Below are 28,000 nucleotides of genomic sequence, written 5' to 3' on the forward strand. Positions count from 1 at the left end.
ATGTGTGCAAAAGTATGTGAACCCCTTCAGTTAATAGGATATTGCGCCTCCTTTTGCAGAGATTACCTCAACCAAACGGTTTCTGTAGTGACTAATCAGCCTCTCACATCTACTTTGGGGGATTTTTGCCCATTCTTCCTTGCAGAACGCAGTCAGTTGAGAGAGGTTTGATGGGCGTCTGGCATGAACTGCTCGCTTCAGGTCCCGCCACAGCATTTCAATGGGATTTAGGTCAGGACTTTGACTGGGCCAGTCCAGAACACGAATCTTCTTCTTTTTCAGCCATTCCTTGGTTGTATTGCTGGAATGCTTTGGATCATTATCATGTTGCATGATCCACCTTCTGCCAAGCTTTAACTTCAAAACAGATGGCGTCAGGTTATGTTCTAGGATTTGACAATATTCCTCAGAATTCATGATTCCCTGGACTATGTGGAGTTGTCCAGGTCCTGAGGATGAAAAGCAAGCCCAGATCTTGACATTCCCACCTCCATGCTTCACTGTTGGGAGAAGGTTCTTTTGGTGGTATGCAGTGTTGACTTTTCGCCAGACATGGCGGTTTTGGTTGTGACCAAACAGTTCAATTTTGCATCTACATCAGTTGATGAAAACTCTTTTTAATTTAGTCTCGACAACACAACTGTTAAAAAAAAAAAAAAAAAAAACTACTGAATTGATTGATTAGGAAATCAGGTTGAAATAATAGAAAATTCCAAAATGTTGAGGGGGTTCACAAACTTTTGAGCAGCACTGTACAACATAATTGTTGGTCTTTGAATTACTACAATCTTCAGACATAAAAATGTCTATACGTATATAAGAGATCTCAACTTGTAACTATTTGGCATGTCTTCACCGCTTGCCATCATGTTTAGTGACTACTTGCCACCCAACCAACTGTGCATGCACCAAAAATACAAGGTGCCCCTCTCCATACACACACATAAAAAAAAAAAAAAATCAAATCGATACACCCTTTTGCAGCAGATAGCTAAATTAAAACCATAGACTCCACCACTGACAAGACAGCTCCCAGAGAAATTGCGCCACGTCTTCCCGTAGGTCGTCGACCCTGGCAGAACGTTGAGATGGCTTTTACTGTGATAAACTCAAACACACCCTGCGTTCTAATGCAAGATTTAGGTGGAAACAGGATGAAGGTTTTACTGCATACAAGGAGGCAGGAGTGTCTCAAGAGTGAATTGGTTGAGGATTCAAGGTAATTATAATATTTTTTGCACCATGCATGAACTTTGAAACATTGTTAATACAATGAAACGAATGGAAAAAATTAAGCTAACTTTAGCTTGAAATATTTACATAGAATTAATGAAAACTGCCCGTTTTTTTTTTTTTTTTTGCTTTTAACCAAGAGTTTAGAGTGTTTTACATTCATATCTATAGAAATTCTGTTATATAAAGTGCCTATGACAGCAAAAAGCATGTTTATTTCATATTTTCTGCGGTATTTTATGCTCCTGGATGAAATGGACAGCTTGGATGTGTGTGGAAACGATCGATATTAGGGTTGTTCCGATCATGTTTTTTTGCCCCCGATCCGATCCCGATCGTTTTAGTTTGAGTATCTGCCGATCCCGATATTTCTCGATCCGATTGCTTTTTTTCGCTCCCGATTCAATTCCAATCAATCCCGATAATTTTTCCCGATCATATACATTTTGGCAATGCATTAAGAAAAAAATGAATAAAACTCGGACAAATATATACATTCAACATACAGTACATAAGTACTGTATTTGTTTATTATGACAATAATTCCTCAAGATGGCATTTACATTATTAACATTCTTTCTGTGAGAGGGATCCACGGATAGAAAGACTTGTGACTTTGTATATTGTGACTAAATATTGCCATCTAGTGTATTTGTTGAGCTTTCAGTAAATGATACAGTAGCGATGCCCAAATGCATGATGGGAAGTGGAATCATGACTGTGCATAGTGCTACCAATTGATATATCTTCTCTGTGTTGGGAAATAACATATGGTGTATAGAAAAAGATCAGATGCTACCTTGCTTCCCCGCATTGCTTCCCATGATATTGCTAATCGTAGGGAGAGGGATTGTAAGGCTTTAGCTAATTAAAAAAAGGCTCCAAAGGCTGCCAGAATTCACTGTACTCATTTTACGCTGCCTTTTATCTCTCTGTATAGGTAAAAAGGCGCCATTACAGGTTGAGCGCAACAATGCATAATTAATTGCGTTAAATATTTTAACGTGATACATTTTTTAAAAAAAAATTAATTACCGCCGTTATCGGGATAAATTTGAAAACCCTACCTTAAGCCGAAACTAAAGACTCTGGATGAGTGTAACATATTATGTCTGTAACTTTAAATACAATTAGAAAACGATTTAATTAAAAAATATATATATATATACAGTATTAAAAAAAGGCATGGCCGATATTTTTTTGCCGATTCCGATACTTTGAAAATGACGTGATCGGACCCAATCGATCGGGATGCCGATCAATCGGGACATCTCTAATCGATATATTTATTTAGTTTTTTTAATCCCGCCCCATAAAAATGAGCAACTTCCTGTTTTGACGAGGATTGCTAATGTGGTGTCAGCGGTATAGTCATCTTCAATATACATCCAATACTACAGTATGCAGAACGACTGCGGATTCAGCTGGTTTTGCGGATTAATTTGTTTATTTTTGGCATCACGCCAGCCAAACGGCTGAAGAAAAGAGTTGCTGCACCAAGGAGAGGCGTGTGAGCCGTTTTGGGCTTTCAAAAGGTTCCTATTCACCGGTGGATATTGGCCAAAACAAGCCCTACTACTGTGGAACCATTGGACTTACGAGGAAGCGAGTAAACAGTTTTGTATTATGTAAAATACTGGGATCATTTTAATACGTAGGTGGCTTACATTTTGTGGCTGATATGCTCCTTGTCCACTCGCGAAGACAATTGACAACCCCGCCGCCGTGTGAAATAATCCGAGCTAGTTTTGTGTGCATTTTTCGCTTCGAAGACTTTGAAACATCACTCAGTTCGGGTTAGCATGTCGGCTAGCTGTCACGCCTCTTGGTTTGTTTACATTCTCCAAAGCCAGGGCAGGGAAATGACAAAAGCCTGACTAACTACGGTGGCATAAAATATCGTCCGGGAGGCGCGACAGTAAAGGTGAAGTCGAAAGATTTGACCATTATGGAGTAATTTTGCCATGTCATACTGAATAGATGCATTTCTATTATTTCATATTCCATTTAGCACAAGCCTGTTATTTGTCAATACCATACCATTTAGTTAGCTATTGGAGAAAAATACTGAGATAAAGAGAATATCCTGTAAAAAAAAAAATACTGGAGTACAGAGTCTGAAACAATGACATTTTGCAGCTCTCTTCATCGCATTTTCCTCGTTCTGAATAATTCCCCCTCAATGAGCTGAATTCAAAATCAGATGAAACCGTGACCCTTCCGACATCATCCTCCTGTTGGGGACGCTAGAGGTCTAGAGATAATGGTAGGCGTGGCTAAAATGCGAATTAAAAGACTAATTTCTCGTCATCTGGGCTTTACCAAATTGTGTATATAGTCGAATCCTCTCAAAATATAATTCTAATTCACATAATAATGCTATTCTAATTTTTTTATCCTGTCGTACGCACTTTAATGCTATCAGCATTTGACCTTATTGTTTATTTGTGATTTATTGTTGTTATTTACGTGTTTATTTGTACTTTATCAAAGAATGTAAGAGTTCCAAAATGTTTTTGTGGATTAATAAGCGTCATCAAAAATTTCATTGCTAAATTAGTAAAAAAAAAAAAAAAAAAAAAAAAAAAAGGGTGGGGGGGGGGGGGGCGATTATTAGATTAGTCGACTGATCGTAAAAATAGTCGGCCGACTAATCGGGAGAAAATTAGTCGTTTGGGACAGCCCTAGTTGTACAGTGTACCGGAAAATATTTCCTCCACAACCTTCTCACCATTTTAACCTCTGACCCATTTTCATACTTGAAGAAGAGACTGTGGCTAACTCCTGGGCTAACCAGTTGCATTTGGGGTCTATTTTGTTGTCCTTTTGTTACTGAGATTTTTGGACGAAAATAATTATCAGACTATGCTGTAAAAAGTTAAGATGTTACCTTTTGAAGTGTTTGTTTATTTTTTAAAATAAATAATATTATACAATTTTGAAAAGTAAGGCCGCCAAAACCCTACCAGGAAGTGATGTCACAAACACACAAAAGGAAGTTGCTTCAAAGTTCACACTCAACAACAAATACTGCAGAATACAGATGTTTTATAAAGTGAGAATTTATTTTGAGGTTGTTTATACAGGACAGCTCCTTTAACATTTCAAAATATTCCAAAATAAAACAAACTACAAATTTCTGTAACATTTCACGAGTACACTGGCAAACGTTTACCGAAATGGATATGACTACGTCCTGGAATAAAGCAAGTGTAATCCCGTAGTTTTCCTTTCGTGAAGCTATATTTCATCAGCCGCGCCAAACATCAACGATGACGTGCATTTTCCGAATTCGTCTCTGTCGCCGCATTATTTCGAAGCAACGTCACATATTCAACAGACTTCAGTTGTTATCTTGAGCATTAGCGCTTGAAGAAGAACCAACACAAAACGAAAGTAAGTTTTTTTTCTCTTCCGTTTTACATATTACGAAATTTTCTACAGTTTACTAGCACCTGTAACTGATGAACGGTATTTCAATCTTACAACCAAGCAGCGTGTTCACCAAAGTGTAAATTGTCTGAAAGAGTTATTTGGCAATTATTTATTTGGGTTATCACACGGACAGGCGATGCAAAGCAATTGTAAACATTAGCCTGCAACGTGTGGACTCGAAACAAGGGCATTAACTCCTTGACTGCCATCGATATTTCCCTGAAACTGAACAATCTTTACTTTTTATGTTGACCATACATACAGTAACTTGGGTTTATAACCATTTACAACCCTCAACCTATAAGAACATACGGACAACCTTCCTACTGTTCTAATGGCTTAAATGTTGTTTCATAAATTAACTCATTAGCTGCTTTTGGACGTCAATAAATATTAGGGTAGGGAATATCTGGCATGAAGCCGATTCGATATGTATCTAGATCAGGGGTCCCGAACCTTTTTTGCACCACGGACCGGTGTTATTTGGGTCTTTTTTTCACGGATCGGTGTTCTGCCAAAATATCCTACATCGGCGAAACACATTAGTCGAATTTGACACCTAAAGTACTACCGTGCGCTCTAAACTTGTTTTGTTTAGATGCATACAGGAATAAGGTACTAAAAAAAATGCCTGCAGAAAATTCTTAAATGTAGTTATATCAAATAAGGACGGTTTAAACACGCTACGTGACTAATGTGGTCAACTGCTTCAAAGCTAACACAAAAAACCACAATGGTTAAAAGTATGAGAGGGTAATACATGCAAAAAGTATCTTTGAGGCTGTGAAAAGGTTCTAAATAACTAAATAAAAACAAAAATAGTGAGTAATCGCCGCCTCTAACCGATGTGCGCATGCGTGTGAATGCATGCGCAAGCGCCCTGAGCATTGTGTAGGACGTTTCGCCGCGTAGTAAGGAATGGCCGAACACCGGTGTTTTGACAAATTTTTCAACCTATCAAAAATTGCAACGATGCGGTTCTGCGCATGCGCGTAACGTTAAACATAGCCGCTAAATGCGCAAATGCAGCGATTCCAAAGTAAACACTCCAAACTTTCTCGAAAGAAAGGAATATTAACTTACGTTTGATCATGGAAGGACTTGTAGAAAAGTTCTCCTCAGATACATCCTGCCATGTAAGCTGCACACAACAACTTCACACTGCTCTCACCATTAACGACTTCGCCTTGTTGTTAAACATTAATTAAGAAGCCCGCTTCACAAAGATACGATGTTGGAAATTGTAGCAAGGTTTTCAATGTTCCTGTAGCGATATCAGGATATTCGAGAAAGACTTTAATCCAGAACCTCGGTTGAGTTGTTGTCTCAAATGTACGTTTAATAAGGTCGCCATCAGTTGCGATCTCTACAAGTTGATCTTACTGTTGCACAGACATGCTCGAATCACTCGGTTTATTCACAAACAGGTCAAGAATCCACTCCTTCGCAGTTCGTGGGTCTTCGAGGTTGTAGGCTCATCAGGTGCCCTTTTCTCCAAAAATATCTCCAAAGACGTCTGTTTTCCAGTCATCTTCGCTCGTGTGGGGGTTAATTATTTCCGGGAACAAATGTGCTGCTGCTGCGCCCGCGGCCTAGCAATACGTTATTATCGAGGACAAGCGCACATAGATATATTATATACACAAAGAATATGTACTGCTAGCAGTCCAATCAATGGATTTCTATGACGACATTGTAATCTATCCCGTAGTATTATATCTAGAGGAGACAGAGATATTGGTGTGTTAAGCAGGGGCACAGGGTTAATTCTGCCAGAATGCGGTCGTTATTAAATTATAAATTATTATTTCTGTGCGGCCCGGTAGCAAATGCACCACGGACCGGTACCGATCCGCGGCCCGGCAGATGGGGACCCCTGATCTAGATGCACAGGTTACGATTCGATTAAAAAACGATACATTTTTAAGGCCGAGCGATTCGATACAGTTTAAGAACGATACGGTTCAATACAGAGTGAAAACGATACGATAGTAAACACTTGTTGTGTGTGTTCGTACAGTATTTCAAACATATAAAAAAGATTAAAGATTAAATTAAACAACAAAATTTCATACCAATATTATGTTTTATTTTTTTATGAAAAAAAAATAAATAAAGCTTACTATATGACCGTCATTTTGTTGGATAATTTCTGTCGAATGGTAACTTTACTATCGATACAGCTGTATCTCTCACCTGCAAAACCGGATATCCGGTCGTATCGGTTTATCGTTCTCAAGCTTAATAAATATCAGTCAAGAAAAAAAAGTTTTCCAGTCATTTTACTGAAAATACAAGAGTATTTAGATTATTTGAAGTCTTGGCAAAAGTGTTAAATCAAAAATATATTTGGCGGAAAACAATGAGGTGACTTGAAGTTCCGCTTTGAGACCCCTAATTTGGCTAAATTTCAAAATTGTCCTGTATGCATGTGTGAAACATCATTGGAAAGCTTAAAATCTCGATTTTCTGGGGGAAGAAAAATTTTGAACAGGAGGGCACTTACACACACAAAAAAAAAACCTAAACCCTAATTCAAGGTGAGTGCATGAGACAGCATAATAGCGTACTGCACGAATGCTATTTTTAGACCATGACGTCGCCATCGTAACACGAAAGTGGGACATTATCATCACGCCCTTGCATACAATCCATGTTATTTCTGCTTATTTTTTCCGGTAATCTTTCAAAAAAAAACATGCCGATCAAACACAGCTGCTATGGAACTTGAAGAAACAACTCTAGACATTACGACATATGAAGGATGTTTTCTTCATGTGTTTTTCCCGAAAGCAAAAACTCGGAGGAAAAATTGTGAAAAAATTAAAAGTGTTTGTTGGCTGTCACTTAGTAGCATTTGCGATCGCTGCACAAAAATAGCAATATAAATTGCCCCCACGAATGGTCAGAGGCATAAGACGACCAGAGGATATAATAAGAAAGACAGGGCATATGGTGGTAATAGATAGATTGTTGAAACAGGAGAATTGTCAGTGGCGTAAGGCAATGCACACAAGAAAAAGATGTCGATTAAAAAAGCTAACTCTGGATCAGGTCGGCTAGTCTTTTTCAGCCCTCGACACTCAAGCCATCTCTTTAACTGAACATTTGTATGTTCTTCTACATCTTTACCAGTGAATTTGGCACCAGGGACATCATTTTCGGACAGAATTGGTAGGTTTAGCTCAGTAAACATCTCGTTCGTACACTATTTCCATTCATTTACTATTAGGGACAAATGGGAGGTTTTACCGCTTAGCCACAATTGCTAATGTCATGAATATTAATGAGCAAAAGTGACGTGTTGCTTGCGATACGCCATTAAAGAAACCAGGATTTTAACGAGATATGATCGCGTACTTACCTTGTTTCGATTCAAAAACTCTGTGTAGCATGTCTCACCGAGTGTCAAGACACAGCTGTGAATAGCCACAGCCAGACTTTTTGGGGATTTTATGGGTGAAACACGGTAATATAACAAGGGTCGCGATGCAGAAATCGCAGACATCAAGGAGTGGTTGAGATTTTCTTTTTCAAATATTTACCCTTTAAAACTTTTTTTTTTTTTTCCAATTTTTCTTTGTTTGGATCAATTATTTATCATTTGAGATATTGGGGAAAAATGCGACAGTAATAAAAAAAAAAATACAATTAAGCAATACTTATGAGGTAGATATCCGTGATCTATTTACCGACACTATTTTTTTCATTGTGATGTAATTTGTTTAATATGCGAGTGAATAATTTTATAAAGTCGTTTTTTTTTTTTTGTTAAGCTAAATATTAGACATCAATTAATGATTCTAAGCTAAAAATGATAGATATTTTGAATAATAAATATAATTACTTACCTTCTTTTTAAGGCTATGTTGAAACAAAAGCGGTTACGCGTCGTCTGTAAACAGTGGTCTCCAGAGTAAAATGGACAAATTAAAAATAGTTGGGAAAAACACTCAGGCGACTTTAAGTTCCGCTCTGAGACCCCAAATTTGCCAACTTTTAAAATTGTCCGATATGCATGTATGATACATCATTGGAAAGCTTAAAATCTCAATTTTCTGGGGGAAGAAACATTTTGAACAGGTGGGCATTTTTTTTTTTTTTGTTTAATTTTTTTTTAAACAGAAAACCCTGTCTGGAGGTGAGAGCATGCGAGAGCAGAATTACAGACACCATGACTTTAATGCGATATTATCGCGTATTTACCTTGTTTCGATCCCAAAACTCCATTTAGCATGTATCGCTGAGTGTCAAGACACAGCTATGAATGGCCACAGCTGGATTTTGGGGGGATTTTATGGGTGAAACATGGTAATACAACAAGGGTCGCGATGCAGAAATCGCAGACATCAAGGAGTGGTGGAGATTTTCTTTTTCATATATTTAACATTTTAAATGTTTTTTTCCTCAATGTTTCTTTTTTTGGATCGATTATTATCTAACATCGGAGAAAATGCGACAGTATAAAAAAAAAATAGAATTAAGTTATAGTTATGAGGTAGATATCCGTGACGTTTTTACAGACACCATTGTTATCATTGTGACGTAATTTGTTTAAAAGTTTAAGTGAGTGAATAATTTTATAAAGTCGTTTTTTTTGTTCTTTTTTAAACAAAATATTAGACATAAATTGATGATTCTAAGCTAAAAATGACAGACATTTTGAATAATAAATATAATTACCTTCGTTTTATGGTTAGGTTAAAACAAAAGCGGTTGCGCGACGTCTGTAAACGGGGGTTCCAGGGTAAAACAGACCAGTTAAAAATAGTTCAGGGGCTTAATGCGCCATTAAACTGCTATGGCAGCATATAGACATATTGTTCTATCAAATACAACAGTTCTTTTGGCTTGAAATACAGCAGTTTATTTTAAAGAGGGGTGCGAGAGCAGAAACTGTTTTTCAGCCTTGTCTGTGTTTTCCGCCATATATACATTTGGACTTTTAGCAATGTATCAGTAATGTCAACATTACAGTTGACATAATATGGCGAATAATTTTGAACATATGGAAATATACAGCATGCATTTTACTTTTTTCTGCTGTCTGTTTCAAAAACTAATGATCCAGACAGAAGAGACTTCAGAAGGATGCGTGGCCGTCAGCGAAGCCCGCACCTGGGCCTGCTGCTGCTTTTCTTCAAGCTCTACCAGGTAGGCTTGGAGAACATCCCCCCCGTCACTTTGGCCATGCTGGGCCTCAACACCTACTTCTTCCTCCTCCCTGCAGCTGAACTCAACAAGGTACACCACACACATTTAGCCAATCCAATCTAAATTCAGATTTATCTAGTGCAGCTTACAAAAGAACGGTTGATCAATATAAACTCATTCACTGCTATTAATAGCAATACCCGTCAAATCCAGGGCCGGCCCAGGCCATTTGGGGGCCGTAAGCAAAATAATGCAAAAGGGCCCATATTTTTGGCCCACCATTTCGTCACAGTGTACTGTGAAACCCATACATGCAATGTATATTAATCAGATTTTGTTGCACTGCATAGTTCAAACTTCTCACCCCAAATGATTGTCAGTACTTACAGTAGATAGCGCCAAACCTTTTTCTAAAAGAGGAAAGAAAGAAGTTAGTTTTTTTTAAGCTTGTAATCAAGTATCAAAACCCACAAAAGTCAAATAAAGCAAACTGTAGTAAACAAAATAGAATATAAATTAAAGAATTGCCAGATTGGGGGCCCCCTAGTGGTCAGGGGCCCTAAGCAGCTGCATAGTCTACGTATCTGCTGGGCCGGCCCTGGTCAAATCCATCTGAATGATTGCGCTTCAGTGCAATAGATGGCGATAGACGTCCAGTCCATCTGAACTGGAAGAGGCTGGCAAATTAAAATGTGGAAGTACAACAGAAAATCACAATGTTTAACGAAATGAATATATTTATTATCAGTAGAAAACTACTAAATTAGATCAGGTCTTCAAGTGTTTTGAGTTTTCGCATTTTAATACCTTCCAATTCTGGAACAATTCAAACGTCAGCCAAATATGAGCTTTCACTGAACAGGTAATATAAGCCTGACTTCACTCACAAAGGAAAGCCAGAGTAAAGAGGCCATCTAGTCGCCGCACAGTAATTATATGGAATGTCACTATAGGTATGTAGCGGCAGACGTTGCAATTGTAAACATTTGGTTGGGGTCGTGAGAGTATGAAATACCCAACAAGTACACTTACATGCTGACATTATTGACCTCAAATGTCCACAAACAAATGCTAGCAGGCTTATGTGGCTAACTGACGTGAAACACTATCGGTGGCAAGATTGGTTATATTTTTAGTGATTGACCGATCACCAATCTTCTAAAAATTATGAAATCGGCACCATTCTATCAGTGGCACCTAAGGCTGCAACAACTACTCGATTAAAAAATTAGTTGACAACGAATTTGATGATTTTTGCCTGCGGCTACGAGCGGTCCTGTTTGGGTCCTTGTTTGTGTGTACTGTGAGGCTGCACGCGCACGCCATTAGGGGAAGAGAGCGAGAGTTTACTGCGACACTCAGGTTGGGTTGCTGGATCAATATTACTGTATCGTAGACTTCATAATGTATTGATGGAACACGGGGCGGGGGGCTGATTCATAGGGGGCCTATCTCCGTCAAAGCTGACCGAGTGGAAACACAAAGAGCTTTTTTATTAGTTATTTTACGTAAATATTGCGAACAATGAGGCTACTCAACAGAGGTGTGCAACGGCACTGCCCTCACGATTCGATTCGATAACGATTCGGAGGGCCACGATTCGATTCGATTCAGAGGGTCACGATTCGATTCGGTTCGATTCGGCAATGCATCGCGATGCATTAATGCCTGGGATGCATTAAAATTCTAAAGCAAAGCCTATTTTTCGTGAATCATGAGGCAACACAAACGGTCAGACATTAAACAACTTTTTATTGGCTCTTGTGTCACTCCTGGTTGAAGTCAAATGAAAATACTTTCATACATATGTATGTTAAAAAAAAAACTGATCACAGCATTTAATTAGTGCTTTGAATGAGACCAGGGCTTTCTCTCTCTTTTTTTTTTTTTTTACACACAGTAGCAGCCTTTCACACAGTGCAACATCTGAACTGTGCAAAATCAGTAATAACAGTCACCGTATTCTAGTCACAACGACCCATCAATAAAAATATTCAAGTAAATATTAAAGAAAACGACAAAGAAAATATTGTAGTGCAGCACCATCATTATCGCAATATAAATCCAGGGATCAGTTCAGTTGCAAACAAAACATCAACTAAATTGCAATGTTGAACAAAAGTAAAATGTAGGCCTAGCCCACTATATATGTGCAATCAACTTAGAAATGCAATCAGTAACTATCACATAACAATAGAAAAATAATGAATTAAAATGAAGTGCAGCAGAATTTTAGCAGCCATAACAATTTGTTTGAACATGAGGAAATATCAGTTTTTTGCAATCGAGAGCAGAGCGATAGTAGAGGTTAGATCGGGCCTAAAAAATCCAGCCCGACCCGACACGGCCCGCTGGTATTGAAGCCCGACCCGGCCCAAGCCCGATCAATTAATTAGATTTGCAGGCCCAGCCCGAAAAACCCGAATTTTTTATTTTATTTTATTTTTTTTTTGTGTGTTATTCGTTGGAATGACGCAGAAAAAAACTGCAGTGGCAGCAGTTTATTTTCATTTCTTTGAGTTGGCAGAAAAAACGCAAGTTTTCTTAATGTTTAAATAGTCTACATATTTTTATGATCATTATAAAAGCTTTTACACAACGAAATAACGCTGGGAAAGTTTAATATAATTTTTTTTTTTTTTTGAATCATGCTTTTTGCAGACACACAGAGGAGAAGATTCAAAAGGATCACATTTGTGTTGCCTTTGTGTGCATAAATAAAAGTGTCTTTTGTAACGAATCGCGGGAGGAGAAGAAGAAAAAGCAGGCGGCGCCACTGCGTTCATGTGCGTGCACAAGCAAATGCACAATACAGAGAGCCTGCTCTGGGTTTTATCCCATTTTTTTTTTTTTTTTAATAATTTATTAGTCTGGCACGGCGGCACGACCCGAACGTGAATGTTTATCATTTTGGATCCGACCCGTTCGGGTTCGGGCACAAGATCTAATCTCTAAGAGATAGGACATAACATAACAATGGCTGAAGTGGAGAAAGAGGGAGCGAGATAGATTATTGATGCACCTAACACATTGAAAGCAGACATCTGGAGACATTTTGGCTTCTATGAGGTTGGTGGGAAACTTGACCAGAGTTATGCAATGTGTAAAAAATCAAACATGAGAATAATAATACAAATGAGGAAACCAAATCCGTTGCATCCCCGGAATTGCGCAGGGAAGATTTTTGAATGTACTTATATATTTTAAAATGCGCTGAATCGATTCGGCTTCTTGCCCGCATCGAATCAAATCGTCCATGCCCCGCATCGGGATGCATCGCCGCATCGATTATTGTTGACACCACTACTACTCAGTAAGGAAATTTAGCGGCCGGCAATTGTAAACAAAGAGATTTTTCTGCTGAAAATTATTGTGAGTAAATGCTTAAATCCCTGAACTCTTAAAGGATGTGGACGTAAAAAAGTCTCGATTCTTGATTAGAAGCAACAACAACAACAAAAATTGCCGTTAGCATTTATTTTATGTAAATATGTCAAAGTACGATGCTAGTCTGTCAGTCAATGTCGCGGCCGCCATATGTAAACAGCTTTTCCGTTGAAAATTCTTGTGAATAAATGCTTAAATCCCTGAATTCTTTATAGACGTAGACTTAAAACAGTCTCGATTATGGTTAAAAGCAAAAGAACCGTGCAGTTAACATTTATTTTACGCAAATATTGCGAACTATGATGCTAGTCAGTAAGCAAATGTAGCGGCGGCCTTATGAAAGCAAAGACATTTTTCCGTTGAAAATTTTTGTGAATGAATGTTTAAATCCCTGAATTCTTTATAGATATGGACTAAAATGTCTTGATTCTTGGTTAAAACAAAAAAACTGCGCAGTTAGCATTTATTTCACGTAAATATGTCAAAGTACGATGCTAGTCTGTCAATTTGGCGGCCGCCATATGTAAACAGCTTTTCCGTTGAAAATTCTTGTGAATAAATGCTTAAAACCCTGAATTCTTTATAGATGTAGACGTAAAACAGTCTCGGTTATTGGTTCAAAGCAAAAGAACCATGCAGTTAGCATTTATTTTACGCAAATATTGCGAACTATGGTGCTAGTCAGTAAGCAAAAACGCACCTTTTTAGACTCGCCTTTTACAAAGATTAGGATAGCCTGGTTTTATTAGCTTAAGGACTTTTTTTTTTTTTTTTTAATGTTTTTCGATTTTATCGGTTTTATTGTTTTACTTGCTGGACTTTTATTGTGATGCGCTCTTTGTTTTACTTTATTTTTTAAATGTCATTGTATAATATTTTCCTGCCTTTTATTTATCTTGAGCCATGTTTTGTTGTAAAGCACTTTGAGGGCCTTTCGGGTTTTTGTAAAGGGCTATATAAATAAATTTGATTGATTGATTGATTGAAGCAAATGTAGCGGCGGCCTTTTGAAAGCAAAGACATTTTTCCGTTGAAAATTCTTGTGAACAAATATTTAAATCCCTGAATTCTTTATCGATATGGCCTAAAATGTATTGATTCTTGGTTAAAAGCCAAAAAAAAAAACCGTACAGTTAGCATTTATTTCAGGTAAATATGTCGAAGTACGATGCTAGTCTGTCAATTTGGCGGCCGCCATATGTAAACAGAGCTTTTCCGTTGAGTATTCTTGTGAATAAATGCCTAAATCCCTGAATTCTTTATAGATATGGACGTAAAACAGTCTTGACTCTTGGTTAAACGCACACACACACACACACAAAAGTGCAGTTAGCATTTATTTTACGTAAATATTGCGACCTATGAGGCTAGTCAGTAAGCAAATGTGGCAGCGGCCTTATGAAAGCAAAGAGCTTTTTCCGTTGAAAATTCTTGTGAATAAATCCTTAAATCCCTGAACTCTTTATAGATATGGATGTAAAACAGTCTAAGTTCTTGGATTAAACGGGAAAAAAACGTGCAGTTAGCATTTGTTTTCCGTAAATATTGCGAACTATGACCCCAATTCCGTAGCAGCTAATTTCTCCCATTGATTTTTTTTCATGTTTCAAAATGCATGCAAGTAGGGGGCCATCCCACAATCCGCTTCAGTTATTCACAGTTGGTCGCAGTTAATCAACACATGAAGGGATCCAACGCCGGATTTAGGTTGAAAAAGTACGAAAGCTGTACCGCATACAAAAAGGAAGGATTGTCTCAGGAGGGATTTGTGCCAGGATTCAAGGTAATTATTACATTTTTGGTAGCATGCATGCATTTTGAAACGCTGTGAAAAAAAGCAATGGGAGAAATTAGCCGCTACATCATTGGCATTATACTTCGCAATATTTACGTAAAAGAACTGCTAATTGCACATTTTTTTTGCTTTTAACCAACAATCGAGACAGTTTTACATCCATATCTATAAAGGGTTCAGGGATTTATGCAGGCCCCCCTATTAATTGGCCCCGCGTCCCGTCAATAAATTATGAAGTCTATGTTCAAGGTAAATTTGTTAAGGTAATTAAAAGAAGTGACATTTATCCGATTAATCGTTGAATTAATTGTCCGATTTATCGATTATGAAAATAATCGTTTGTTGCATCCGTAACGCCATTTGTATCAGCGCTTCGCCCACAAAAAAAAAAAAGTCAATTAGCATGACTTTTTTTGTTTGAATGAACAGGCCTTTTGTCTGATTTGTGTACTGAGAAATTCTTTTTTTATATTTTCGGTACCTTTATTAAAAACTTGAAGTTTTATGTACTTAAAACAGTACAGTTGTACACAACGGTTATGTTAGGAAGCTCACTTTTTTTTTGAATGTCTGACTTAGAACATGCCTAAAACTACCTCGAGTTAAATTGTAAAGGTAAATGCCAAAGTTGCTGTGTGCTCAGTGTAAAAACAGTTTGTTTTTATCATCGTTTTATTCTTTTATCAGTGGCAGCCAATAATTTACGTAATACGCATCTCTGGCAGGTGTGTTTGAGTGTCCATCAGGTGTACAACATGGGCGAGTGGCTCCGCCTCTTCCTGTCTCCTTTCCATCATGCTGACAGCATGCACCTCTACTTCAACATGGCCTCCTTCCTCATTAAAAGTATCCGGCTGGAAAGCCTTCTGGGCTCGACTTGGTTCGCGTCCATACTTGCCATCTTCTCGCTGCTCACCGGTGTGGTCTACCTGGCGTTGGAGTTGGGTCTTACCTACCTGACCCAGGAAGAGACACCCAGCATGGCATGCGCTGTTGGCTTCTCAGGTGGAGTGTAAACATACATTGCTGGCCAAAAGTATTGGCACCCTTGCAACTCTGTCAGGTAATGCTCAATTTCTCCCAGAAAATGATTGCAGTTACAAATGCTTTGGTAGTAATATCTTCATTTATGTTCTTGCAATGAAAAAAAAAATTAAAACATTATCATTTTACACAAAACTCCAAAAATGGGCTGGACAAAAGTATTGGCACCCTCAGCCTAATACTTGGCAGCACAACCTTTAGACAAAATAACGCGTACAACCACTTCCGGTATCCATCAATGAGTTTCTGACAATGCTCTGCTGGAATTTTCGACCATTCTTCTTTGGCCAACTGCTCCACGTCTCTGAGATTTGAAGGGTGCCTTCTCCAAACTGCTATTTTCAGATCTCTCCACAGGTGTTCTATGAGATTCAGATCTGGACTCATTGCTGGCCACTTTAGAAGTCTCCAGTGCTTTCTCTCAAACCATTTTCTAGTGTTTTTAGAAGTTTGTTTTGGGTCATTGTCCTGTTGTGAGACCCATGACCTCTGAGGGAGACCCAGCTTTCTCACACTGGGCCCTACATTATGATGCAAAATGTGTTGGTAGTCTTCAGACTTCATAATGCCATGCACACGGTCAAGCAGTCCAGTGCCAGAGGCAGCAAAGCAACCCCAAAACAACAGGGAACCTCCGCCATGTTTGACTGTGGGGACGGTGTTCTTTTCTTTGAAGGCCTCGTTTTTTTTCCTGTACACTGTACGTTAATGAATTTTCCCAAATAGCTCTACTTTTGTGTCATCTGACCAGAGAACATTCTTCCAAAACGTTTTTAGCTTTCTCAGGTAAGTTTTGACCATCTCCAGCCTGGCTTTTTTTTTTATGTCTCTGGGTCAGAAATAGGGTCCTCCTGGGTATCCTACCATAGAGTGCCTTTTCATTTATATGCCGACGGATAGTATATGTTGACACTGTAGTACCCTTGGATTGCAGGACAGCTTGAACCTGTTTGGATGTTAGTCTAGGTTCTTTATCCACCATTTTCACAATCTTTCGTTGAAATCTCTCGTCAATTTTTGTTTTCCGTCCACATCCAGGGAGGTTAGTCACAGTGCCATGGGACTTGTTGATGACATTGCGCACGGTAGACACAGGAACATTCTAGTCTTTGGAGGTGGACTTGTCGCCTTGAGATTGTCCAAAGCCTCCTCCCAATTTTGCTTCTCAAGTCTTCAGACAGTTCTTTGGTCTTCTCTCTTTTTTCCATGCTCAATGTGGCACACACAAGGACACAGGACAGAGGTTGAATCAACTTTAAACCATTTACCTGGCTGCAAGTGTGATTTAGTTATTGCCACCAGCTGTTATGTGCCACAGGTAAGTAACAGGTGCTGTTAATTACACAAATTTAGAGACGCATCGCATGGTTTTTCAAAGGGTGCCAATACTTTTGTCCGGCCTGTTTTTGGAGTTTTGTGTAAAATGATTTAATCTTTTTTCCATTCTCTTTTGTGTTTCCTCATTGCAAGCAAAATAAATGAAGCTATTACTACCAAAGCATTTGTAATTGCAATCATTTTCTGGTAGAAATTGAGAATGGCGGTAGATTTAGGAGGAGGTAGTCTTCATTAGTGTTTATTATACAATCAAAAAAAAGTTGCTTCAATCGAATAAAAAGTTGCTTCAATCAAAATATATATTTTCAATCGAAGAAAAAGTCACTTCAAAAAAAAAAAAAAAGTGTTTGAATGCAAAAATAAATTTGAAACTCAAAAACAATATAGTTAACTTTCTTTGAATTTTTTTTTTTTTTTTTTTAATTTAAGTCAAGTTTTTTTTTTTTTTTTTTGATTGAAACAACATTTTCAATTGAAGTCATGTAATTTTGCGTTTGGACCACATTTTGGCTAGGACATTTGTGTCTTTATTATTCAATCAAAAAATAAGTTGCTTCAAACAAAAAAAAAATATTTTCAAAAGAAAAATCACTTCAATCAGAAATTAAAAAAAATTCAATTGTAGAAAAAAAGGTTTGAATGTGAGAAAATATTTGAGACTAAGAAATTCGCATTTGAACACTTTATTTTTCATTCAGACTGTTTTCTTTGAAGCGATCCCTTTTGTGTTTGAGCCATATTAGGGGTAAGACATTTGTGTCAAAATCATTCAATCGCAATAAAAGTTGCTTTAATCAAAAAACTTTTTAATCAAAGAAAAAAAAAATTGCAAAAATATGTATTTTTTATTTGAAATATATATATTTTTTTATTGAAGTGTCACTTTTTGAAAAGCAAAAAGTTCTAAACTTTTTTTTTAAGTGGAAAAAGTTTCAAAAAAAGTTGAATGAAAAATAAAATGTTCAAATGCGAATTTCTGAGTCTCAAATATTTTTCACATTCAAACCTTTTTTTCTACAATTGAATTTTTAAAATTTTTGATTTAATTGATTTTTCTTTTGAAAATATATATTTTTTTTGTTTGAAGCAACTTATTTTTTGATTGAATAATAAAGACACAAATGTCCTAGCCAAAATGTGGTCCAAATGCAAAATTACATGACTTCAATCAAAAATGTTGTTTCAATCATAAAAAAAAAAAGACTTCCATCAAAAAATAAAATTTCAAAGAAAAATATTTTCAAATATATTATTTTGAGTTTCAAATTTATTTTTGCATTCAAACACTTTTTTAATTTTATTTTTTTTATTTAAGTGACTTTTTCTTTGATTGAAAATATATATTTTGATTGAAGCAACTTTTTATTTGATTGAAGCAACTTTTTTTTTTTTTGGATTGAATAATAATGACACAAATCTACCTCTATAATTGAGCATTAACTGACAGAATTGCAGGGGTACCAATACTTTTGGCCAGCAGTGTAATCGTGTTTTAGCATGAATTGATTTTTTTTTTTTTCTAATTAACATTTGTGTGTGATTTAGGGGTTATTTTCGCACTGAAGGTCCTGAATAATCACTACCACCCTGGCAGCGTGACTTACTTGTTGGGCTTCCCGATATCCAACCGCTACGCCAGCTGGGTGGAGCTGATCCTCATCCACATCACGACACCTGGGCAAGTCACGAGTCGCAATGAGGGAAAGTGGCCAGCAGGAGGAGACGTTAACCTGTCCTTGTCTTTTCTGTTCACCAGGACCTCCTTTGTTGGTCATCTGGCGGGCATCCTAGTGGGACTGCTCTACACCACCGGACCGCTGAAAAAGGTGATGGAGATGTGCGCAGGTGAGCGGACAGCAGATGGAAATATATTTGCGAATTAACTTATTCCAAATTTTTGCTAACTGCTATTTGAATGCCAAAGAGAGTTCCAAACGATAAGTTGTGATACAACACTTTTGTGTAGCCTACTTAAGGACCTCATCTGCTTCAAATTCATGTTTCTCACTAAAATGAAATTCAAATAAAATGGCTCAATGAATATGCCGTGAATGGCAACCAGTGAGTTAACACGGATGATTCTCCATAGACTTCACTATCAGTTGATGGAAACCGGGCACGGGGCCGCTCAGTAGGGGGGCTATTTTCAAAAAGTTAAAATTCAAATATTTTCAAAACCAAAGCTGCTAGTGACGTAAAACCAAAGCCGGCACCTCCCTTAGGCATATAGACCCTACCCACGTGACGTCACAACTCCGCTCTCCTGAATGGTACCACCCAATTGTCCGTAAAAACATAGTGTTAACCTGTTACGGCTACGTACATTCCTCCTATTTACGGCGTGTTTTTCTGCTCCTTAACATTAATAATCAAAATGGTGAAGGCGTGTGTGGCTGTTGGTTGCACTAACAGAGAAGATGGAAGGAGAGACTTGAAGTTTTACCGTATTCCGAGGGATCCAAAGAGGAGAGCGAAATGGACGGCTGCAATTCGACGTGAAAACTGGGCACCAAAAAATCACCACAGACTATGTAGTAGTCATTTTATATCCGGTAAGATGCATTTAAGATATACTTAGAGGGTTTTGGGCTGACAAATAACCACAATTAAGATCATTGCTAGGCTAATCGCCGACAACATACACGTATGTATGTAGTGAGAGTGCTATCGCTAAACCATATAAACATTAAAAGCCTTAACTCCATTGACAAACGACATGAAATACATTAGACTTGACAGTGGATGTTAGCAATAACAAAAGATTTTGAATTGAAAATTTCGTAACTCACCTTTCCAAGCACAAGATAGATTCCTGCCGAATTTTCGTGGACGAGGACCTGTTTCACCCAACCAGCAACGAAGTATTTATAAGCCTCCAAGCTCTTGAATTTTTTCAAATTTTCGTGAGAATAGGCTGATTTTGTGTGGACAAGATAATTGTAAATATCAGCGTAGCAGATGTCAGGCAGACAGGGCGAAGACAGTGGGTCGAAAAACATCGATTTGGGCATCAAATATGGATCTGGCGACTGTATAGGACGAAGCTTTTCCACATAACGCCTTTTATGCAACACATCCAGTGAGTTTACGGCATCAGAAAGCACCGGGTCTTCCATGAAATGCATTTTATATTCCTCGATCAATTGAAACCAATGCTAATACAGAGACAAAATGATGGACAAGTGGGCGGAACCATACAGCGAGCACGTGGTTTTGTGACGTCGGTGGGTAGGGTCTATATGAGTCTCCATGAGTAGCGCCATCAAAAAATTCAAAGTAGTTCCCAGATAAAATTTACTTAATTTTCATATAGGTATAACAAAACTTAAAATTAGGGCTGTCAAACGATTAAAATTTTTAATCGAGTTAATTACAGCTTAAAAATTAATTAATCGTAATTAATCGCAATTAATCGCAATTCAAACCATCTATAAAATATGCCATATTTTTCTGTAAATTATATATATACTCTGTAAAATAAATTGTTGGAATGGAAAGATAAGACACAAGATGGATATATACATTCAACATACGGTACATAAGGACTGTTGTGGGCATTTCACTCTACTGTCATTTAAATCTGTCTATGCTGTCCTCACTCCGAAGCGTCTACTTTTTCCAAAGCTAGACAGCTAGTGAACGACGCCTTAATAATCAGACTTCTTCCTTTTTCATCTGATTTATTAATAAAACGGCCTCAAACCATTGTCCTCTTTAGACCGACGTAAAACTACAAAAAAAAAAGTACACAAGCATTGCATTAGCAACAACGTTAGCTTAGCACGCTATACAGGTTCACTAAACATAAACAAAAAGCGTCTCATGCAAAAAATATAACATTTCACTTACTAACATAATATGTACATTCTTTACAACAACCATACTTACGGACAAAGCTTGTCCAAGGATCATATGAGCACAACATTACAACGTAGGCGTCAGCATGAGACGTCCTGCAGCCATATTGAACTGGCAAGAAAACAATAAACCATGTCGCAAAGCGACCACAAGAGTTCGCTGTTAGACAGCACAAAAAGCCTTGCTGTAAAACTTACCAAAAGGCAGAATACTGTCTGAGCGGGACATGTGCGTTAATTGCGTCAAATATTTTAACGTGATTAATTTAAAAAATTAATTACCGCACGTTAACGCGATAATTTTGACAGCCGTACTTAAAATTGTTATAAAGTTCTCAGATTCTACGCTAGATGCACAAAAATCGCCAAATGCAGAGGTAATCATCTATTTTCAGGATCAATCGCAATATTTAACATGTACGTTTTTGCTTGAACTAGCGACTTTTTTTTAATTTAGTGCAATTTTGACATAAGTTTTCAACAGCTAATAAATCACTCAATTTTCACATCAGAAACTTAATCCTTGGGGAAAGCTTGCAGAATCATCTTAATTTTACTCAGCAAAAGAAAATATTGAATTTTCTATATACAATCGCAACTTATTTAGGTTGAATTCCGATGTCACTATTGCCACAGCACGTCTTCTCTTCTATCTGACCCTAGTCGTTCTTAGATTGAAATCTTACGTCATAGACTTCATAATGGTATTGACGGGATTGACTGTGCAACGCCTTCAAGCAGGGTGTCCATCCCACAATCCGCTTCAGTTATTCGCAGTCGGTCATAGCGACACATGCAGCATTCAACACCAGATTTAGGACAAAAGTAAGAAAGCTGTACCGCATACAAACAGGAAGGATTGTTTCAGGAGTGATTTGTTGAGGATTCAAAGTCATCATTATATTTTTTGTACCATGCATGCATTTTGAAACGTTGTGAAAAAAATCAATGGGAGAAATTAGCTGCTACGGCATTGGCATCATTGTTCCAATATTTACGTAAAATAAATGCTAACTGCCCGGTTCTTTGCTCTTTTAACAAAGAATCGAGACTTTTTTACGTCCATATCCATAAAGAATTCAGGGATTTAAGCATTTATTCACAAGAATTTTCAACGTAAAAAGCTCTTTGTCTGTGTTTCCACTTGGTCAGCTTTGATGGCGATAGGCCCCCTATTAATCGGGCCGCGCTCCGTGTCCCGTCAATACCATTATGAAGTCTATAAGTAAAATAAAACACGTAAAAGCCCATTTTTTTTTATGGACGGAAAAATGTCTAGATTACTAGTTTTTGCCAAAAAACGTGAAGTTGGCCGAAAATCACCTGATTATTTGAATGTAAAGTTAGTGCCAGCGTCTCCTACTTTGAATGGATTAGACGTCAATGACTGCCAAAGATTTAAGAATCTGAAAAAAAAAAAAGGATTTGGATACCTTTTCATGTCAACAATGTGTTTAAAGGTGGGGATGGGAATTGATAAGATTTTTACGATTCCAATTCCATTATCGATATTGCTTAACGATTCGATTCTTTATCGATTGTAATTTGGACTAATGGACTATATGAGGTTCTGGGTTCAATATGTTTTATGGTTCATTTGCCTCGGGTTGTCTGTTAGAACACAAGGAGCAGAGGGTGGAGTTGGTCTTTGGAACTTTTAATCCAACTTGCCAACGGGCACAACTATATACAGGCAATGGCACTTGATATGACAATCACTCAATGAGCAGATGAGAGCATGCGTGGAAAGATTTTGATGTATATGTGTGGAAGAAGACTGGCATGTGTGGCTATATGTGTGGTTCTGAAAGGAAAGAAAATTATATCATATTAGTGCGGATGCAATAAACAATGAAAATTGACTGTAAGGTAGTCAGTAACACACATACATAACTCGCACAGTATATTGAACACAAAGGTGGGGGGGGCACAAGTGCGCGCGCACAACCCGGAAGCACGTGCGGTATCTTGGCCATAAAAGTGGTGAAAACGAAGCACTTTACACTCATATGGATGGACAACATCATCTTAAGATGGTAAACTAATACATTTCCTCTTAACACAAATGTGCAACGCAAATATAATGTAAACAACGTAGCGAGAATGAGCGGGAGCAACCAGCCGACGTATCGGTAAAAACACAAAACAGTCGAGCTGATAAAGGCTCTAACTTATCATATGAACTTTATGACATGAAGAGGAAATACTTACATTCGTACTCTGCTCGAAATGCGCACGTTACGCCTATTCTCGGTCCCAGAATACGCAGCACGTGTGACGTACGACAATGAGAGAAGGTAACTGACTGGTTGCCATGGGAACGAACGTATACACAGGAACCCCTTTTAACAGGACTATTAAAATTGCTAATAAAATCATTTGGGATTATTTAGATGCAGGTATGTTATATTTCTTAAAGAGTATTCGACGAGGAATATGATAGACCCATTAATAGACTTTTTGGGAAAAATCATCATTTCTTTAAGTAGTCTCATGAATAATCGCATAGCCTATGAAACTCAATGCAAAATCGCTTGGCGACATCTCCAGATTATGCTTGGTGAGTGGTCCCTCTTTGAGTATTCATGTAATCTTGCTTGCTGAATCGAATGTGCGTAGCATGCGTAAGTAAGGTGACGTAAATCGTTCTGGTCGGAATCGATAAGCGAATCGTAAGAAAAACTGCCAAACGATTCCATTAAATTGAAACACGCGGAGCAGGTTTTCTATAGAAACTGGTTCTCGATTCCCATCCCTACCAGTGACTGTAGCTGGAGGAGAGCAAGCCGTCAGTAAAATGAAAATAATAAAAAACTACCTATGTTTCACCATATCACAGGGCAGGTTTAACAACCTAGCCATGCTCTCCATTTAGCGTGAGCTTGCTAAAAAACTGGATTTAACTGATGTTATAAATGACTCTGCTGTCAAAAAATCTAGGCGCATCACTGTTTGAGGGCTTGATAACCCCAGGGATGTGGAGGGGTCAGGCACAAGATGTTTAGTTTTGTTGCTTAACAGGCAGACATAGCACCCTCAGTTGTATTGTATTGTAGCCAACATGGGACAATAGATGGAAATTGTTTGTTTATATTGTGTCACATTACGTTACGGTCTGTTAAATTGAATGGTCCATCTCAAATGAATTAATTTGAAAATTTACACTGTCATTGCTTGCAAAGCGTTAAGCCGGTGGCAGGGGTGGGGGGGGGCCCTATAATGGTCTCTTGTCCCCGGGCCCCTGCAAGTCTGTTGACAGCCCTGCTTCTATGCACTAAAATGTTCATCCTGTTTCCACCTAAATCCGGCGTCAGAAAGCAGCGTGTGTTTGAGTTTATCGCAGTGAAAGCTGCCGCGACGCTCTGCATTCGGCCCCTTTGATGGGAAGCCTTTGGGAGCTGTCTCGTCAACTGATAGTGAAGTCTATGGATTGATTCTCTTTGTTTTTTTTGTTTTTTTAATTGCTGCCAGCCTCTCCTACTTTGAATGGACTGGACGTCTATCAAAGTCAATGACAGCCAAAAGTTTAAGAATCTGAAAAAAGATTTGGAATTTGGACCATTTACATTTTCATGTCAACAATGTCTGTAAAGGATTATCATAATTGTTGTTACTCATTTGCTACTCTACTAGTTGACATGATAGCCCTCCGGAAAAAAAAATACTACGATATGGCCAGCAACAAAAACGATTTTGACGCACCTGCCTACTACATATCCATGTTGTATATTCTCTCAACAGGGATGATGTCATCCAACACCTTGATGCCTAGAACATCCTTCAAATCCTCTGGTAACATTAAAAACTTTTTCAATTAATTTTAAAATCCATTTTGATGACATTCTTTGAAACACATGCGCACGTGTAGGCTGCAGCGGCAGACACTCCGTAGGCAGTCGGTCCACGATGGACAAGAGATCATCGTCGCGGTACACCAGTGGGATGACGGAGGAAGACCAGCTGGCGGCGGCCATCAGGGACAGTCTCCGTGACACAGGTAGCCGCAGCGGACACAATTGCTATGTTATGAAAGCTAACATTTAAGGCTAAAACTACAATAGTTAAATGAAGAAATATACATAATATGACTGTAGAATCCACTATGAAAAGCCCTTAAATTTGATGCTATACTCTTCCTTCTCCCTTCACTCACCGCGGTCAGCGGGGAAGAAAAACTTTCACGCTGCTCCTTACGTCCGTTCTTTAATGCAACAAAATCCACGGCTTGACAGCAAATACAAACTAAAGAAAGCAACTGAGAGATCGATAGAAAGAGAGAATGTAGAAGAACGTAGTTCAAAAAATTAGCTCTATCTTTAATACTTCCTGCCGTCACGCCGACTTACCACTCAAAAAACATCCCTCGCTGCCCACACTTATACAGTACGACATGATGTCACAAACCCGTCCCACCAAACCCGAATGAACAAATAGCAATCCTGTCTTATTTAACCAAATAACAATTAACAACTCGTTTTATAGAACCAAATAAATTATTCACAATTATAAAATATAATTATCCAAACGTTACTTCGGCACTTTTATTATATTATAATATATATATATATATATATATATATATTATAAAAGACACCTGTTCACATGCTCAAACAAACAAACTCCAACCTCTCCACAATGGCCAAGACCAAAGAGCTGTGTAAGGACATCAGGGATAAAATAACAGACTTGCACAAGGCTGGGATGGGCTACAGGAAAATAAGAAAGCAGCTTGGTGAGACGGTAACAACTGTTGGAGCGATTATTAGAAAATAGAAGAAGTTCAAGTTGACGGTCAATCTGCCTCGTTCTGGGGCTCCATGCAAGATCTCACCTCGTGGGGCATCACTGATCATGAGGAAGGTGAGGGATCAGCCCAGAACTACACGGCAGGACCTGGTCAATGACCTGAAGAGAGCTGGAACCACAGTCTCGAAGAAAACCATCGGAAACACATTACGCCGTCATGGATTCAAATCCTACAGCGCACGCAAGGTCCCGCTGCTGAAGCCAGTGCATGTCCAGACACGTCTGAAGTTTGCCACTGACCATCTGGATGATCCAGAGGAGCAATGGGAGAAGGTCATGTGGTCGGATGAGACCAAAATTGAACTTCTTGGTCTAAACTCGGCTTGTCGTGTTTGGAGGAAAAAGAAGGATGAGTACAACCGCAAGAACACCATCCCAACCGTGCAACATGGAGGAGGAAACATCATTTTTTGGGGCTGCTTCTCTGCCAAGCGTACAGGACGACTGCACCGTATTGAGGGGAGGATGGATGCTGACAACTTCCTTCCTTCAGTGAGAGCCCTGAAGATTGGTCCTGGTTGGGTCTTCCAGCATGACAACGACCCAAAGCACACAGCCAAGGCAACTAAAAAGTGGCTCTATAAGAAGCATCTTAAGGTCCTGGAGTGGCCTAGCCAGTCACTAAATCTGAAAACGATAGAAAATCTATGGAGAGAGCTGAAAGTCCGTGTTGCCCGTCAGCAGCCCCGAAACCTGAAGGCTCTGGAGAAGATCTGCATGGAGGAGTGGGCCAAAATCCCTGCTGCAGTGTGTTCAAACCTTGTCAAGGACTACAGGAAACGTTTGGCATCTGTAATAGCAAACAAAGGTTTCTGTACCTAATATTAAATTCGATTTTTGTGATGTATCAAATACTTATTTCATGCAATTAAATGCAAATATATTATTTAGCAATCATACAACGTGGTTTTCTGGATTTTTGTATTAGATTCCGTCCCTCACAGTTGAAGAGACCTTATGATACGAATTACAGACCTCTACATGCTTTGCAAGTGGGAAAACCAGCAAAATCGGCAGTGTATCAAATACTTGTTCTCCCCACTGCATATATACAATGCAATTTGAGATGTTAAGGGCTAACACAAAAGCGATTTAAGCATCAACGATAATTGAAGTCCACACATTTTTTCCCCCTTTTTTGTTATCATATTCTTTGAAGCTGATAATAATATGTTTCTCAGGGCGACATCGCGGGGACTCACCTTTGACGGGTCATCCTCCGTATGGCATCCGCTTGACAGATAAGGAGCTCCGTGCCAGGAGGCTGATGCGATTGGACGGCTTGTTGTGAAAAGCCGTGAAGAGATGTCTCGGATATATATACAATTTTGGCACGCAGCCTCGCCCTTAAAAGCTGATGAGCTATGTGGCCTATTATTAACTTTATATTATTAATCACGAGGAGCATTTCTTTGGGGGTAACTTTGTTTGGACTCCAAATCAATTCCCAACTAAGGGGTTGTGGATGTGGGCTGGTACTGCCAGTTCCTGAGGTGATGGCAGCTTTTGGCAGAGTCTAAACTAACGTTTGAGCTGTATTTTAGCACAATTGCAGAGTGACATGTTGTTGTTCCTGCGGTTTACAGCGGGTGTGGTTAATTGGTGTACTTGAAACAGTGCGCTGTGATCAAACAGACCGCATGAGCAGTCACATACGCACTGTTTTGGAGACCGTATTCCAACCTGAATGTGATGTGGCATTGTGATGATTGAAAGAATGTAATAAAGATGATAATTACAAAAAAATGTTCAATGAATCGATTTTTACAATGATTCAGATGGCATGGTGTTCACATGCAGCATAGTGTTTTTATAGCCATTTACACTGCTGGCCAAATGTATTGGCACCCCTGCAATTCTGTCAGATAATGCTTGATTTCTCCCAGAAAATGATTGCAATGACAAATGTTTTGGTATTAATACCGGTATCTTCATTTATACAAAAAATAGA

The 28,000-nt window shown here is 38.4% G+C and overlaps 1 protein-coding gene across 1 annotated transcript; it reads left to right on the forward strand.

Moving 5' to 3' along the window:
- Nucleotides 1–4,260: 4,260 nt before the first annotated feature.
- rhbdd1 (rhomboid domain containing 1) lies at nt 4,261–27,803 on the forward strand. Its single transcript, XM_057829065.1, has 8 exons — nt 4,261–4,629; nt 9,740–9,912; nt 15,730–16,009; nt 18,932–19,064; nt 19,143–19,231; nt 24,985–25,035; nt 25,112–25,240; nt 27,231–27,803. Exons 2-8 carry the CDS (start codon nt 9,760–9,762, stop codon nt 27,338–27,340), a joined length of 945 nt encoding a protein of 314 aa, XP_057685048.1. The 5' UTR covers nt 4,261–4,629; nt 9,740–9,759; the 3' UTR covers nt 27,341–27,803.
- Nucleotides 27,804–28,000: the final 197 nt, after the last annotated feature.

Source organism: Corythoichthys intestinalis, unplaced genomic scaffold (assembly GCF_030265065.1).
Source record: "Corythoichthys intestinalis isolate RoL2023-P3 unplaced genomic scaffold, ASM3026506v1 HiC_scaffold_23, whole genome shotgun sequence".
Taxonomy (NCBI): Eukaryota; Metazoa; Chordata; class Actinopteri; order Syngnathiformes; family Syngnathidae; genus Corythoichthys; species Corythoichthys intestinalis.

Bases quoted from the DNA above. Each gene is read 5' to 3' on its own strand.
- rhbdd1 (XM_057829065.1), top strand. From the start codon at position 9,760: ATGCGTGGCCGTCAGCGAAGCCCGCACCTGGGCCTGCTGCTGCTTTTC. The intron at 16,010-18,931 runs GTGGAGTGTAAA...TGTGTGATTTAG, and splicing joins ATGCGCTGTTGGCTTCTCAG to GGGTTATTTTCGCACTGAAG. The intron at 25,036-25,111 runs GTAACATTAAAA...GCGCACGTGTAG, and splicing joins AACATCCTTCAAATCCTCTG to GCTGCAGCGGCAGACACTCC.